The following is a 14,716-nucleotide window of genomic DNA, read 5'->3' as shown; positions in this document are numbered from 1 at the left end:
AATATCACTTACTTTAGGACCATATTGTCCCTTTGCCCCACAGCAATGTAAGTGGCTTCACATTTCCATTTCCTTAAATGGTGACCCCCTAAGTATGGTGTTTCTTTTGCAGCTACTGCATGAGATGAGCTTTCAACAGTCTGTTGTAGTTATTAACTCTTGTTACCATCGTAAAAGGCTTATTATGTTGATATTTGACTGTGCTAGCAGGACCTGTTGTCAGATCAGAAGCTATTACACTAAATAGCTTCTGTAGCTTTCAGCTCACCTTTGAGCTCCAGTTTCTCCTGCTTATCAATGCTCGTGTCTTACTGCTTTTATTAAGCCCACAACACAGCGATCATACTGTGCTGTCTGCAGTACTTAGTGTTTAGTTACACATCACTGCATAATTAGTGAGGCAGATAAATAGAGAATACCAATTCTATTAATTCTGGTACGGAAGGGTGGGACCTCTTTCTGGCTATTCTCATATTTCTTCAGTAAGCTCCAGGTGTTTTATAACTGTATTTTTCAGGAGGTAGCAAATAGCCTTGCTAAGCTCAGTCTCCTGGCCTTGAGTCGCCTTGGAGGGTATCTCTCCGAAGAACAAGCTACACCTGAAAACCCAGCGATCAGGAAAAGCTTGGCTGGCATGTTGACACCCTATATTGCAAGGAAACTCGCTGTGGTCAGTCCTACTGAGGTACGCTTCTGTTGGGTAAAACTTTCTCTAGGGATTTAAGGAAGGAGTACCTGGTTACTTTGAAAACACTGAACTTTCTTAGACCAACCTGGTACAGAGAACAGCACTGCAATCTTTTTTTTTTCTTCGCAGTTGGAGTAACTGCAAGGAAAATAAACTGTTTTAGCCTCAAACACTATGTACAAGAATAATAGTCTGTAGAAGTAATATTTGCAAAATGAATATCAGAGCAGAGAAGTTGAGTTAATTGAAGGCTTAAGGATATAATGAAGATCGAAAGCAAAGGCTAAACTTCTCTCTTTAAAAGTGGTGTCAAGGATGTCATTTACAAAGATACTGTCAGAAATAAAAGGAAAATCTGAACTAAGTGTGGCTTGAAGCAGAATGAAGAAAAATTAAATACAGTTTTTACAATACCAAAAAACTTACACATACTGTTTTTCCAGTATGTGTGAAACTCGAGACTTTAACGTTGCTAATGAAATAGGTCTAGCTGTTGATGAGATTGGATTAACTAATGTCATGAAGCATGTTACTTACTGCATGTAATAATCCAAAACTGCTGTAAATGTGTTACATCATGTAAATTCCTTACTTCTTAGACTCTGAAGATGCTTAACAGTAACACAGAGAACCCCTACTTGATCTGGAACAATGGGACAAGAGCTGAATTACTTGAGTTTTTGGAATCTCAACAAGAAAGCATGATTAAGAGAGTAAGATACTCTTTACTTTAAATCCCACTACTGTTTTTATTTTTTTTAAACTGTTTCATGTTTTGCTACATCCACTGCTAAAACAGTGGTAGAGTTAATACAAGTATTCATTGTTGTCTACTCTTAAGTTGCTTTCTCCAGTATTCTTAAAAAGAAAACAAAACTAAGTGTTTGTTTCTTGTAATGTTTCAGTCTGCCTTGAGCTTCTGACTTTTCCTAAAGCTTTAAGTTTTCTCTTCAAGTATTGTCTGTTTTGTTATCTGGTTATAGCTTTACACTTTATACAAGGTTTTTTTTTCTGTCTGAGCTCATGCTGTTTATTTCTACTTAAAGGGTGATTGTGACAAGAGCTATGGATCTGACTTTGTCTTCAGTGACCATGCAAAGGAACTTATTGTGGGAGAGATTTTTGTTAGAGTCTACAATGAGGTCCCTACCTTCCAACTAGAGGTGAGCTAAAACCTTCCTGTTGAAACTGGCATTTGGAATGTTGTTTCTTCCTCTTTATCTGTCAGTGAAAATACGATGGAGAAAATACAAAATCTTCTGGAAATTTCCTTCAACATGATCAGCATGTTATGAGATCCCTCTATTGGAGCAGAAAAAATTAAAAAGAACAATGAGTTTGTCATAAGATGTGCTGCTTCAGATGTTGTTAACGTCTTTACAAGATTGCACTGCAGACGCTCAGGCTGATACAGTAGTTTCAGGAGATAGTGATTCTGCTTAGTGCCTTTGCTGTCCAGCTGTATGTATGGACAAACATAAACCTTAAGAGTGCTGTTGAAGCAGTGGCCGCTTTTTGAGGATATATGTTTGAATGTAAATAGGGTTAACGTTCCAGTGATGATAGTAGAAGAGTGTTTCCTGTCTGGAAAAAAGGGATATATGAAAAGCGGGAAGCGTTATTTGGATACACTTTCTTGTAGTGTGAATATTGTTGCATCACACAGCTAAAAATACTCTCATCTCTAATTTAAAGCTTCCCAAAGCATTTGCTGCAAGCCTCTTGGATTACATAGGTTCCCAAGCACAGTACCTTCATACGCTGATGGCAATAACACAGACTGGGAAAGTAGAGTCCAATCAACATGGAGATCGGCTACGGAGAGTTGAAATGGCCCTGGAGGCTCTGAGAAACGTGATAAAACACAACCCAGGTAGGCTTAAAACAGAGCTTCCCTTGTAGGCTTTCTTGTGGAGAACCTCAAATGTAGACCTTTGTAGTATTTTTATCTTCCAGTGTGAAGGAAGTGTGTTTTGTTGGCTAACAGATTTCAGCGTTGTTGCTAAGCCATATAAGCTTATCCCTTTTTTGTTGTGTTTTTTTTTTCTGGAGAACATTATCAGTAGATATATTAAAATTTTGTGTGAAATCCTAACCTTATCTATTTATTCTCTGAAACATTGAGGTTTAACTTTAATTCTGGCCTGCTGTTATCAGGAAGACTTAAACCGATTGGATGAAACTTTCTGTAATCCTTTGAATCTTTAGCTGATATTTAAAATTCCTTAGATCAAAGAGATACTCCTTGGGCTGAGGACTGTATACGATACTGAAGACATAAATGTGAGGGCCTTACTGAATTAGCAGGAGGAAGATGATGTTATTGAGAGTGGGCAGCTAATACCAGCAAAATTTATGTGCAGATATCAGTGTACAGACTAGAAAAGCCTGAGATGTATAATTAGGATGTTTTCCTTCTGTATTTATGTTAGTTGTAAAAACAACTCATGCTACTGTTATGGCTTGTAGTAATAGCTGAATAGGTGGTTCTCAGACTGGATTCTCTGTATTTGGCAATTTTAACCTTGAAGGCAGCTGTTACTGCTGCAGGTAGCAACCTTGCTCTGAGCTGGGAGAATCACACAGGGCAAGTGTCTTTGAAGCCAAGAAGTACTGATGATCAATGATAAATAAAATAACTAAACTTGCTTAGTTGTATGCTAAGAATGCAAGTAACTAGGTGGTCCAAGAACTAGCTCAGTTACTTGCCTTAGATGGAGGAAGCATCTTCTGGTTTTGAAATATTGTTGACATGAGACTTTGTGGAAGCTTGATTAACAGACAGGATTTCGTAATTTTCTAATTCTGTAACAAGTGCTCTCCTGTGGGAGCTGTTCTGACTACTGTGGCAGACTGTCTACAGACATGTAGTCTTCACTACTTTGTATAGTGAAATGTGGGCTTGGGATGGACTTCGGTGAATTCTTTGTACATGGAGAGAACAACTTATTTGGTCTCTTGCAGGTTCTGAATGTGAATGCATAGGTCACTTTAAGTTGATATTCTCCCTTCTCCGTGTTCATGGAGCTGGCCAGGTGCAGCAGTTGGCTCTGGAGGTAAAAAGACAAAACAACACACTCCCCGCCCACCCCAACAAAACAGAACAATAATCAGCATAAGCAAATCTGATCATGTAACTGTTAGAGTAGCACCTAAAAAGTATCAAGATTGGGGTTCCAAGGTGTCGGTTCTTCCTTGGAGGAACAAGTGATAGCTTCTAGCCTGTGTCTTTTCTCCCTTCTTCCCTGAGGTTAAAAGGTGGTTTGGTGGCAGGAATAAACACTGTAAATATTAGCTATATTGGCCTGTGAGGTGACAGACTTCATCATATACTGTATTTTCTGGACGGTGGCCTAACAGCTGGAATATAATTAAGTGTTGTTTCTGATCTTTTACAGGTTGTGAACATAGTAACAAGTAACCAAGAATGTGTTAACAATATTGCTGAGGCAATGGTTCTTGCTAACTTGCTGGCACTCCTGCATTCCTTACCTTCAAGTATGTACTGTATAATTTGTGGTCTTGTGATGCAAAGGGCTGCCAACTCAGAAATTAATTAGAATGCAGCTGGCTGAGCTTACTACTGAGCTACAGGTTAAAACCAGCATTTCAGTGGGGATGTCTGTGTAACCTGTTTGTCTTAAATGCGTGAGCTGAAACATGAGCTGCAAGTGTTCAAATTGTCTTTGAACTGTGTAGTATTTCATTGGCTAATTCTTTTAGACAATTTAGGTAGTAAACATGTACAGCAGAACTTCTTCATTACTAGAACATATGATTGATTTGGCTGATTCTTTTAGAGAATTTAGGTAGTAAACATGTAATGAAGAAGTTCTGCTGTACTAGAACGTGTGATTGATTTGACATTCCTTAACTAACTGAATTAGCCAGAAGTTCCTGAGCTTGCAGTTGTCATGGACTTCACTGCAGTTTTGATACAGCTTTCTGTTAAGCTCAGTTTAATTCGTCTTTGATTAGTTAATAATCTATATAGCACAAAGTTCTTAATACTTTTTGTTTTGACAGGTCGGCAGCTTGTCCTTGAAACTTTGTATGCTTTGACATCTAGCACAAAAATAATTAAAGAGGCCATGGCAAAAGGTACAGTGCTACACCTAAAGCAAATGTTTCTGCAACACTGGACTTAAATTAAATACAGTGGCCAAATCTTACTTTTCCCTTTAGAACAATCAATGTGGAATTAGTGAATTCATACCACTCATGACCAGAAAATAATCTGACTGTTTTCCTATCTCTTTGTACAGGTGCTTTAATCTACTTACTAGATATGTTTTGCAACTCAACTCATCCACAGGTCCGAGCCCAAACAGCAGAGCTCTTTGCCAAAATGACAGCGGATAAGTTGATGGGTCCAAAGGTAAGAATCTTAACAGTTCTTGTTGAAACTCCTGTCTTGATATTAGCTACCTGTCTCTAAAGACAGAACAAAAACCTCTTCTGTGACTGTGACATTCATGTGAAGAGCAATCTGGCTTTTTCAAAACATTGAATCTGGAAGCAGACTTCTGGAAGCAGTTGTATTTATTGTAACTACTGTAAGCACTTTGTTTTCCATTTGTAATTACTTTAATACTAGATACCTAGATTTCAGACCTGTCATTGGCTATCGCTATTTAAAATGATGGCACTGTTTTATTTTGTGGCGTTGCGTTCTAGCAGTTGGCGTTATCACACTACAAACAATTGGACTTCCTGGAGTTTCTGTGTTTTTCTGTCAGGGTGTCTTATGGAATACTAAATGTCAATTTTGTTCATCCTTTCCAGGTTAGAATTACCTTAATGAAATTTTTACCTGGAGTCTTCATGGATGCCATGAGAGACAACCCTGAAGCTGCTGTTCATATCTTTGAGGGAACTCATGAAAATCCTGAGTTGATTTGGAATGACAGCTCCAGGGAGAGAGTATCAACAACAGTTCGAGAAATGATGCTTGAGTATGTGGAGACCTACTGACTAAGTATATCCTTAACTGAGATGCTGTTTCAGTGCTAGTAAACCAGAGTTGCTCTAGAAGAACAGTCAAGAGTTCTGTCTGTAAAATGCAGAATCCTTGCGAGTCAGACTTGTGTGAAAAGAAACTTGTTCTCTGATTGTATATTGTACCTGAAACTCAGTGTCACGGTGCGGTTTGTGCACAGTCCAGGTATTTGCTCACTGCTATAAGATTTGGGAGGGCTTTACAATGAGGAGAAAATGGGCTTTAGGAACTGGAACTACATCACGGTGATGGAGGGAGACTGAGGTATCAAGTAGGGAAGACAACTGCTTTTTCTACTGCTCATTAAAACTTACTTTCTTTTTAAAGGCACTTTAAACTTCAGAGGGACAACCCTGACACTAACTGGAAGGTAAAAGTATACTGTTTCTGCTCTGGGTGCATCCAGGGAGATACAGACCAGTTGATAATATGTGCATGTATGTAAATCTCTGACAGGCTTTCCTCTTAAAGCACCAACAGGAACTCACTGCTGTGCTAACATAACTGTTTTAAGGTTGAATTGATGCTTTCTTTACATCTTGTACCTTGAAACCTGACACTTCATTGGCAGTGGTTTTGCCAGTAATGCTCTGAATCTTCTGATAATTCAGATCATTCTAAAACTTATCAAAATCAGCAAGAAAGGAAGGTATCAGTTTGCTGGAAAAAGTCCTGTCACTTATTACAAAGATGTAGTAAACTAGCTATTAGTAAATATTCAGGAATGTTAGTAAAACTGAGTTTCAAAAATTATTCTCCTGAGCCATTCTGTCATACTAGGTCCATCAGTGAGATGTTTCAGTCTGTAGTATTTCCCAGTATTTGTGAAAGACCAGGCATGACTTCTCCCAACAGTGGTCAAAGTTGAACATTGAAACAAGTTCTAAACTCATCCAGGATGACTATTTTGATGCAGGTGGAAACTGGAGAATTCCCTGGATTGGTGAGAAGCCTTCCCCTGCAATGTGCAAGCAAGCGAGGAAAGGGCTTTTTTACCAGCCTTCTTGCTGGTACTTTTTTTGAACTAGTGTTTACCACTAGTGTAGTAGTAGACTGAGTTACTTGTGGTGTTTGAAAGAAAAGTTCATGTAGTAGTACTGCTGGCACTGCTCTTTCTACTCTTACTTCTTACATGTTTCTTCAAGATGATGTGCTTCTTGGTCTTGCACAGCTCCGTTTCAGAGCATTCAGTTCACTGACCCTTAGGTCTTAGAGTCATGATGTTAGAGAAACAGTTGCAGCTCTCGCAAGTACCCTTGCCGGTAACTCCTTCTGCTTTACAATTCAACAGCTGCCTGAAGACTTTGCAGTGGTGTATGGCGAGGCGGAAGGTGAACTTTCAGTGGGGGGAGTCTTCCTAAGGATTTTTATTGCCCAGCCGGCCTGGGTTTTACGGAAACCAAGAGAATTTCTCATTGCACTGTTGGAGAAGTTTACTGAACTACTGGAGAAAAATAACCCCCATGTAAGATGGTTTTTCTGATTCTGCTTTTTGAATTTGTTTAGCAGTCTTAAGCTACTAGTCTTTTAGTATCTAATTAACTTAGGTTCTCACACATGACTCTTTTTTTTTGGTCTGCTTTCTGATTCCCTGTAAATGCGTGTAGATCTGTTTAGGCAACTTCTGAACACAGTGCTTTTAAAGTCCCTGAAGCCACAGAACTAGGTTCAGTAAGTCTTAGAGGCTTATTTTGTGGTAGAGATGCAGCTTAACAAGTGAATTATCTTGAATTATTCCATGAATGACCAACCTAAGAAAATGGCACTTGTCCTACACTGCCTAAAAGTTTTCAGCTCTTAACACTTTTGGTGTCCTTCTGCAAAACTAACTTCCCGCTCTGGTGTAAACTATGCGACCTATACAAGGCTGCCACCTAACAACTAGTGTCATGCAGTAGAACTGATTTGTTACAAGTTGGATGACAGCAATGATCAAACCAGTAACTTAATGATACTAATAAAACTGAATTTTAAACAGTGTTCTGACAGATTCTGGGTTAGACTTGCAGCGTGGAAAACTAACTTGCACATTTCCAAAGCAAAGTGATGTGATAAAGGCATTAGGGAAAAATCTATAATGCAGAGCAAGTGAGAAGTGTTTGCTATGATGGTGATATGTAAGGCTTTACTGAGTTATACTTTCTGTTCTTCTTTGGTTTTCTGCAGGGGGAGACTTTAGAAACCATTACCACAGCAACTGTGTGCCTGTTCAGTGCCCAGCCGCAGCTGGCTGATCAAGTTCCTCCCCTTGGTCATCTGCACAAGATAATCCAAGCTATGAATCACAAGAACAACGCCATTCCTAAAAGTGCCATTCGTGTCATGCACATATTGTCTGACAATGAGGTAATGAATTGTTGAAGTGCTGAAGGGGAGAAAAAAACATAACTGGAGTTATCTGTATTGTTTAGTAGTGTTCTTAGAAGGGCATTATTCTAACTATAAATATTGTGTACCATATGGTTATGGAGTTATGACTAATTAAGGGGGAATTGATAGATTAAAGACAGCAAAAATTTATCATCTTGCCTGACCATATCTGCCATAACTGCCAAGCTTAGCATAATATAAAGTACTCTGGATGCTTCTGTCTCTCTGTAGCTTTGTGTTCGAGCGATGGCATCACTGGAGACCATTAGCCCTCTCATGAATGGAATGAAAAAGAGATCAGATGTAATTGGTGTAGCTTGTGAAGCACTTAATCGAATGTTTCAGAAGGAACAAAATGACTTAGTGGCCCAAGTAAGTAGTACATTCTCAGACTGTAAAAATGTGGTATTTATGTATTTGAGTGTCTAAACCGTTCATAAGAACACAGGTACAGTTCAACTTCAGTGTCCAGGAGGCTTCCCAGAAGCTGTGCTTTTCATGCTGAAGTCAGCAGTCAGCCCTTTATCCAAAATGCAGACCCCTGCAAGGGCATTACCTCAGCACTGAAGCTTAATGCACAGGGTAGTGTTGGCTTATGTCTGCTGAGAAAGCATAATGTAGGGATGCCAACTAATTCAGCTGAGTTTACACCTAGATGGAGCAGAACTGCTGGACAGTATCCTTGCTTTCTCTTGTGTTTGTATGGCTCAGGAAGAACTGAGTGGTAACAGCTGTTGGCACTTTTGGTTCATACTAATGCCAGTAATGTAAAACATCTGCATGGAACTTCCTAGTCCCTGTTAAGACAGCACATTTGGGTTTATTTACAGGCTTTGAAAGCAGATTTGGTCCCTTACCTTCTAAAGCTGCTTGAAGGTGTTGGTCTTGAGAACCTGGAGAGCCCATCTGCAACAAAAGCTCAGATCGTTAAAACTCTAAAATCCATGTCTCGCAGCCTGCAGTACGGAGAACAGGTAAGTACTGCCAAGGCCTCAACTGGACTTTGTACACTTGGAAGATCAAACTCTGAACATCCTTTGTTTAATCTTATGGCTGTGATGTGCATTATTACACCTAAAATATTAACATCCTGGAACTACAAAGTCATTGTGGGTTGGAACAAATCCATCTCTTTCTTGTGGAGAAGTCACTGGTTCAATGCACATGAAGAGCACTAAGAAAAAAGACAAATTCCAAGTGCAGAACTGCTCTGTGTGCTAGTAGGCTTCTACTCAGAACTCCTCAGAACTTGTCAGAAATGCAAATAGCTCTTTTGTTGGCTGGATAATTACTGTTGTAGACAACTGCAGAAGTGTTATAGCTGTATATTCAAGTTGGTAAAATTTGTCCCAGTAGCTGTGTGCTAGTTCTTGGTGCCATTCTCTTACCCTTGTGATGAAAGCTTTTTGAAGAGTGAAACTGGGCATAGGTCTTTCCTCTAAGGTGGCCCTGCCTTCTGGTAGTACAGGGGAAGTCCAGTTCTACCTCAGCTCTAGATGCATGGCAAGTGGCTGCTTGCAGGGTTTCTTTTCCTTGTCACCTAACTGGGGAATGAGGGAGAAAGTCAAGCTGCTAAATTAACTTATGAGCATCCTGCATTGTGTTCAGCTGCACAATCCACATGGAAAAGCAAGTTGCTACAGTCTCCTTGGGAATGTGTGATACTGTATCACAACCTAAACTACTGCCTTGCTATTTGGTAATCCCTTCAGAATGGTTTGGTTCTAGAAAATGAGCTTATTCCTCTAGAACACTACAAAGGTCACTTCCTCACTCTGTTAATCTCTTCAAATACTGTAGGTAAATGAAATTCTGTCCCGTTCTTCTGTGTGGAGTGCCTTCAAGGATCAGAAACATGACTTGTTCATTTCTGAGACACAAACAGCAGGATACCTCACAGGTGAGCAACCCTTTCCATGTCCTGAATTTTACTGAACTGTTGTTTAATTGTCAGACTTGACTCTGGAGATACTGTTTATCCTCAGGATCTAGTGCCATCATGTGGCCTGAGCATTCATTGCTGTAAAAAATACAGCAAGTTTTCAAAACACTTATCAAAAGACAAACTTTTTTGTGGTTGAGAATATATTTCTCTGGGTAGTCGTTGCTGTACCTACTTCTAAAATATCAGAGCAATGGAATATGGACAGCAGTGAAGTCTTGAAAGTAACCTGCAGTGATAAAGCAGACATGTAGTCAGAACTAATGAAAGATGGAAACTTTCCATGCTTTCTCAGGATCAGTCTGCATTAGTTGTAGAACAAATTATTTTCCAAGGTTGGGCAGAGGATCTGTTCAAAATCACTTGGACTATTGGTATTAATTGTGCCATGTCAATGATGCTGCTTTAGTGCTGGGCACACAGTTGTAGTATTGGAGCAGGCTCAATGTTAGCAGCTTTGAGTGTGAGCCTGTGCTCTGCCAGACCCAGTGTGCTGGCCGGGCCCTTGTCTGGCAGGAACCTCATGGTGCCTGTGTTTGGAGCTTGCAGCACAGACATATACACACCTGTGGTGCACCTGGGGTGAGTTCCCTCTTGGTGCCACCAATGTTGCCCTCAGTGCTCTTTGCAGTGTAGCAGAGCATTCTAGAAATGTGTGCTGTGCACACACACAGGACAGTGGCTATGGGGAACTTCCTTGCTGGTAGTGGCATGGTGTGGCTGTTACCCCTAGAACAGCTACATCATAGCATATGAAATTCTGGTCCTTCCTGTGCTCATGTGCAGCACTTGATAGACATATCTTTAATGACTACATTCTGCTGTATCACAGTTTGAAACTTTGGTATCACAGATTACTTGCTATATCTGAAAATGTGTTATGTAATGACAGTGTAGCAAACTTTGGCTAAAGCAAAACATGCTGCAAACTCCTGACTGATGGCCATCAGCTGAAAAATCACCTGGTCTTAAAAGTTGAGCCCGTCGGGTAAGGTTTTTAAGTCCTTTGTGACAGGTCAATATAAACACTTTTATGTGCTGCATGGAGCTTTCTCATCTAACCTTAGGAATCTTGGTAAAGCGTTTGAACATAACTGAATGAATGAGGTCTAAATCAGATGGCCATACAGACAGGAAAGTTTTTTGTGCAAGATAACTAGTGTGTATTTTGAGAAAGTGAAGGAAGAGCCTTTTGAGTTGGGAAGTAAACATTCTAGAAGCAAATACTTAATATTTTGAGAGTAGGTACATAGCAGCACTTGATGCATTTTTCCACATGAGAAAGGCTCTGTGCTTCAGCACTGAGCGTGAGTTTTCTGTTTATTGCACCATCTAATGCCACTTTGACAAAGAACACTTGATCACTTGATTCAGTTGGTACCAAATTTCCTTGGTATTTCATAAATACTATAAATTAGAAATGTGCAGTAAATGCTGGCAGATTACTGGCTAAGGACTAAAGCTATACCAGACATGGTGGGGCTTGAGACTGGGGACAGTATAGCTATCCAATTGCCTTAAGGCCTGTGCTGCATTTAAATTGCCTCATGTTTAAGTGCTTGCAAATGTAGAATGAAGGTGCTGTACCAATGCAAAGTATTAGATGGAAACCAAACTACAAGCTTTGTTTTTAACCTGCCTTATCATGTATTCTGCCTTATCTCTTGCTTCAAATTGCTTTGCTATTTGCACTTCCCTTGAAACTTCCCTTGCTTATTTCTCTTCCCTCAGGTGTCTCTTCTCCTTCCCTTCTAACTGGCAGCAGTCCCCTTCACCTGCGAAGTGGGCTTTAGATCTGCTCTGCCAGGCAGCTTGCTAACGTCTGTGTAGCTCTCTAAAGCAGGTAGATACCTTCTTGCAACAATGCACACTGCACTCGCTGCATTCCAAGTAGCAGATGCATGTCATAGAACTGTAACAAATGCGTGGTCCCAAACTGCGAAATGCTGATCAACTTGCCTTCTTCAAGCACACAGGAGCAGAAAATTAACAAATGCAGTGGCTGGTACTACAGAGGAACTAAACTTCTGAAGTATGTTAGGGATCCTCCATAATGGAAAAGTTTGAGGGGTGAGGGAACCAGTGGCGTTTTTGGAGTAGGACATGCAAAAGTGTGTCTGGCTCTTGGCAGGTACGACCAATGGGCTGGCAAAGAGAAGTCCTCTCCTGCAGCCATGCAGCTGCTTTAACCGAAGGCACCGCTAGCTTTGCTCTCCTACTTGCAATAGTAGTGTAGGACTGTTTGCACAAGACAAACCATGTTCTGGCCCCAGGCTTTAGTGTGAGAAGGGAGGGTGGGGCATGAAGAGGGAGTAAATTCAGGAGAACTTGTTGAGGATGACTTAAGGAGGGGAGAGTAAAGGACCCTCCCAGAACTTACCATGTTGAAGATCCACAGTGTAGGCTGAAGGTCCAATACCAAGTTGTCACTGTATTGATGCAGGAAGATGTTGAGGGTGGCAGTTTTCTACAGTCATTAATCTAGTAAGATTTGCTGTTGAAAACCTCATGCTGCAACATGAGTTTTTATTGCATTTGTTGAAAGTTTCTATATGACTAAATTTTAAACTCCAGGCTTTGAGAGGGGCTTTTGTCTGTAGTGTAAAACTGACCCACCCCTATAGTAATCAGCACAGATTTATTAATGGTAAGGATTTCTCTAGCACTGATACGAAGAGCTTGTGTAGCCCAAGAATGCTGTTACTTTTTCTAACTCATGGCCCAAAGAGCTGCGTAGACAAGCATAAGGCAGTTTTGCTTGCTTATGGGGCAGCTCACTGAGTTTCCTTTAAATATGTAGCTGGGAAAGCCTTTGCAACACTGAAAGCATAAAGGTGGAGCCCAGTAGTGGAATGCATGCCTGTAGTCCTGTCACATCTGCAGCAGGTCCTGTCCTTAGCAAAGGAAGGCCACCCACTCTTTCCTGTCACTTCCATGGTGTGAGATGGATAGTGCTGGTGGCTGGGGTTCTTTTGTAACTGATTCGGCACATCGGAATAAAAAACACTGAGCAAGTCCAAGAGTGGTCTCCACGAGCTACTCCACTTAGTGGACTAGGATGCCTTAATTCCTCATGTTCCTAGATTCCAAAGAATCTGAACTAAAACTCTTCCATGTTTTTGTTTAAGGTGTCTGGTTGACTTGGATGATGCATTTGAGTGTTACCAGAAGGAATAAAGCTGTTCATTTACTCATTAAAATCAAAACTAATCACCAGTATTTTGTTTTCTTCCTGAAAGGCCCTGGAGTTGCTGGTTACCTTACTGCAGGGACGACATCATCTGTAATGCCCAATGTACCACCCCCGGTAGACAATGAAGTGGGAGATGTCAGCTAAGGACTGGAAATGCTTGTGGAAGAGACAGAAAGGCAGACTGGCCAGTGATGAGGAATGGCACTTTCCTCCAACACACAGAAGTGAACTTGCTGCCTTTCCAAGTGTTTAATGACAGTGTTATTCCTTTTTCTATGACTGTTTGGGTTTTGTTTTTGTTTTGTTTTTTTTAGGAAAAAGTCAGTGATTCTAACTATCACACTGTAACACAAGAAAGCACTCTGTGGATCAGCTGAAATGGGTACACAAGATTTTTTTTCTTGTTGTACATAAGCACATTTTGTTCCTTTATATTTGTTTACAAGACTGTGAATCAAACTTTCCTAGTTTTTCTATTTTATGAATTAGCATGACTGGAGTTGAGCTACAGTCTAGAGGAATTGGGCTAAAATCACTTTGACCTCACCGCCCCCAAAACGGGCATCCCTTCTTTTCCCAGTCTGATGTGATCACTCCCATTCAACATGACTTGCAAAGGGTTTGGCCCTGCACCAGTTCACTGATGTCCTTAATCATTAACATTATCTTCTTCCTGAGATCAAACAGCATTAGACATTCGTATGTATAACTGGCTTGACCAAATTGACAAAGCTTCAGCAAAAAAACCCTTAAAGTTGACATGTTATGTAAGAAACTAGTGTAATTGTGAAATGTTCTATACATTATCCAGTATATAAAAACTTTCTATATTGAGTGTACATTATACAGATCATTCATATGTACATAAAATTTTAAAATAAAGGGAATTAAGAGCCTTGTTAATGAGATAAAGGTGTTCTTATGTAGCTGTTCTTTGAAGGTATGGGAAATTAGGGTGGTCAGAGACCTTAATTTCAGTCTGGCTAAGTAGGGTTCCTTGGCATTCCTGCTTGGAAAAGTGTGTGGTGCAGGTTTTGACAGCCTAGAGCGGAACTCCTAAACCACAGATATTGGTACGGTACAGGCAGTTCTGTGTTGAAAGTGCACTTTGACTATGGACTTGATGATGTTCTCAACTTCCTAGGAAACATTCTTGGCAGAAAGCAAGAGGAAACAACTATGGATGGAAATAAAAACAACAATTACATTATAATCTTGGTTTTAGATATCAAGGCAAGAAGCCTACTTGCAGAAAGCCTTCAGTTTTAGGTACTCTGAAACAACTGCCACCCTGACTGACTTCCACAGCCTTTGCTGGAACACTCTGCAGGTGGACGCTTGGCTGTGGCTCACAGACAGAAGAGGCCACAGCTTCATCCTGAAGACTGAGCCAAGCAGGGCATTTTCTCTCCATGCTCCTGCACTGTGCTAAGGCGGTTGGTTAGCTCATGTGTAATAAAAAGGAAGCACTTGTATCCTTAAGTTGAAAAGTGCTTGTCCTACCTTTCTAGGAAGTAGAGCTAC

General features: G+C 40.4%; 1 protein-coding gene across 3 annotated transcripts in view; it reads left to right on the top strand.

Moving 5' to 3' along the window:
- DNAJC13 (DnaJ heat shock protein family (Hsp40) member C13) overlaps positions 1-14,104 on the top strand; it is a 56,232-nt gene extending 42,128 nt beyond the window's left edge. For 2 of the 3 annotated variants that reach the window (XM_065830407.2, XM_065830408.2), the window contains 16 exons: positions 518-685; positions 1,288-1,401; positions 1,735-1,851; positions 2,384-2,561; positions 3,653-3,744; positions 4,087-4,186; positions 4,715-4,789; positions 4,954-5,066; positions 5,474-5,643; positions 6,015-6,057; positions 6,979-7,152; positions 7,854-8,033; positions 8,289-8,429; positions 8,888-9,031; positions 9,858-9,957; positions 13,239-14,104. In XM_065830407.2, coding sequence (XP_065686479.1) covers positions 518-685; positions 1,288-1,401; positions 1,735-1,851; positions 2,384-2,561; positions 3,653-3,744; positions 4,087-4,186; positions 4,715-4,789; positions 4,954-5,066; positions 5,474-5,643; positions 6,015-6,057; positions 6,979-7,152; positions 7,854-8,033; positions 8,289-8,429; positions 8,888-9,031; positions 9,858-9,957; positions 13,239-13,336 — 2,007 coding nt within the window. In that variant the 3' untranslated portion in view covers positions 13,337-14,104. Of the gene's footprint in view, positions 1-517; positions 686-1,287; positions 1,402-1,734; positions 1,852-2,383; positions 2,562-3,652; positions 3,745-4,086; positions 4,187-4,714; positions 4,790-4,953; positions 5,067-5,473; positions 5,644-6,014; positions 6,058-6,978; positions 7,153-7,853; positions 8,034-8,288; positions 8,430-8,887; positions 9,032-9,857; positions 9,958-11,730; positions 11,843-13,238 lie in introns of all 3 variants that reach the window. The other variant, XR_010650865.2, reaches the window with a different exon arrangement.
- The last annotated feature ends 612 nt before the right edge of the window (positions 14,105-14,716 follow it).

The sequence above is a fragment of the Patagioenas fasciata genome, chromosome 2, assembly GCF_037038585.1.
Source record: "Patagioenas fasciata isolate bPatFas1 chromosome 2, bPatFas1.hap1, whole genome shotgun sequence".
Taxonomy (NCBI): domain Eukaryota; kingdom Metazoa; phylum Chordata; class Aves; order Columbiformes; family Columbidae; genus Patagioenas; species Patagioenas fasciata.
This window is presented reverse-complemented; position numbering and strand designations above follow the sequence as displayed.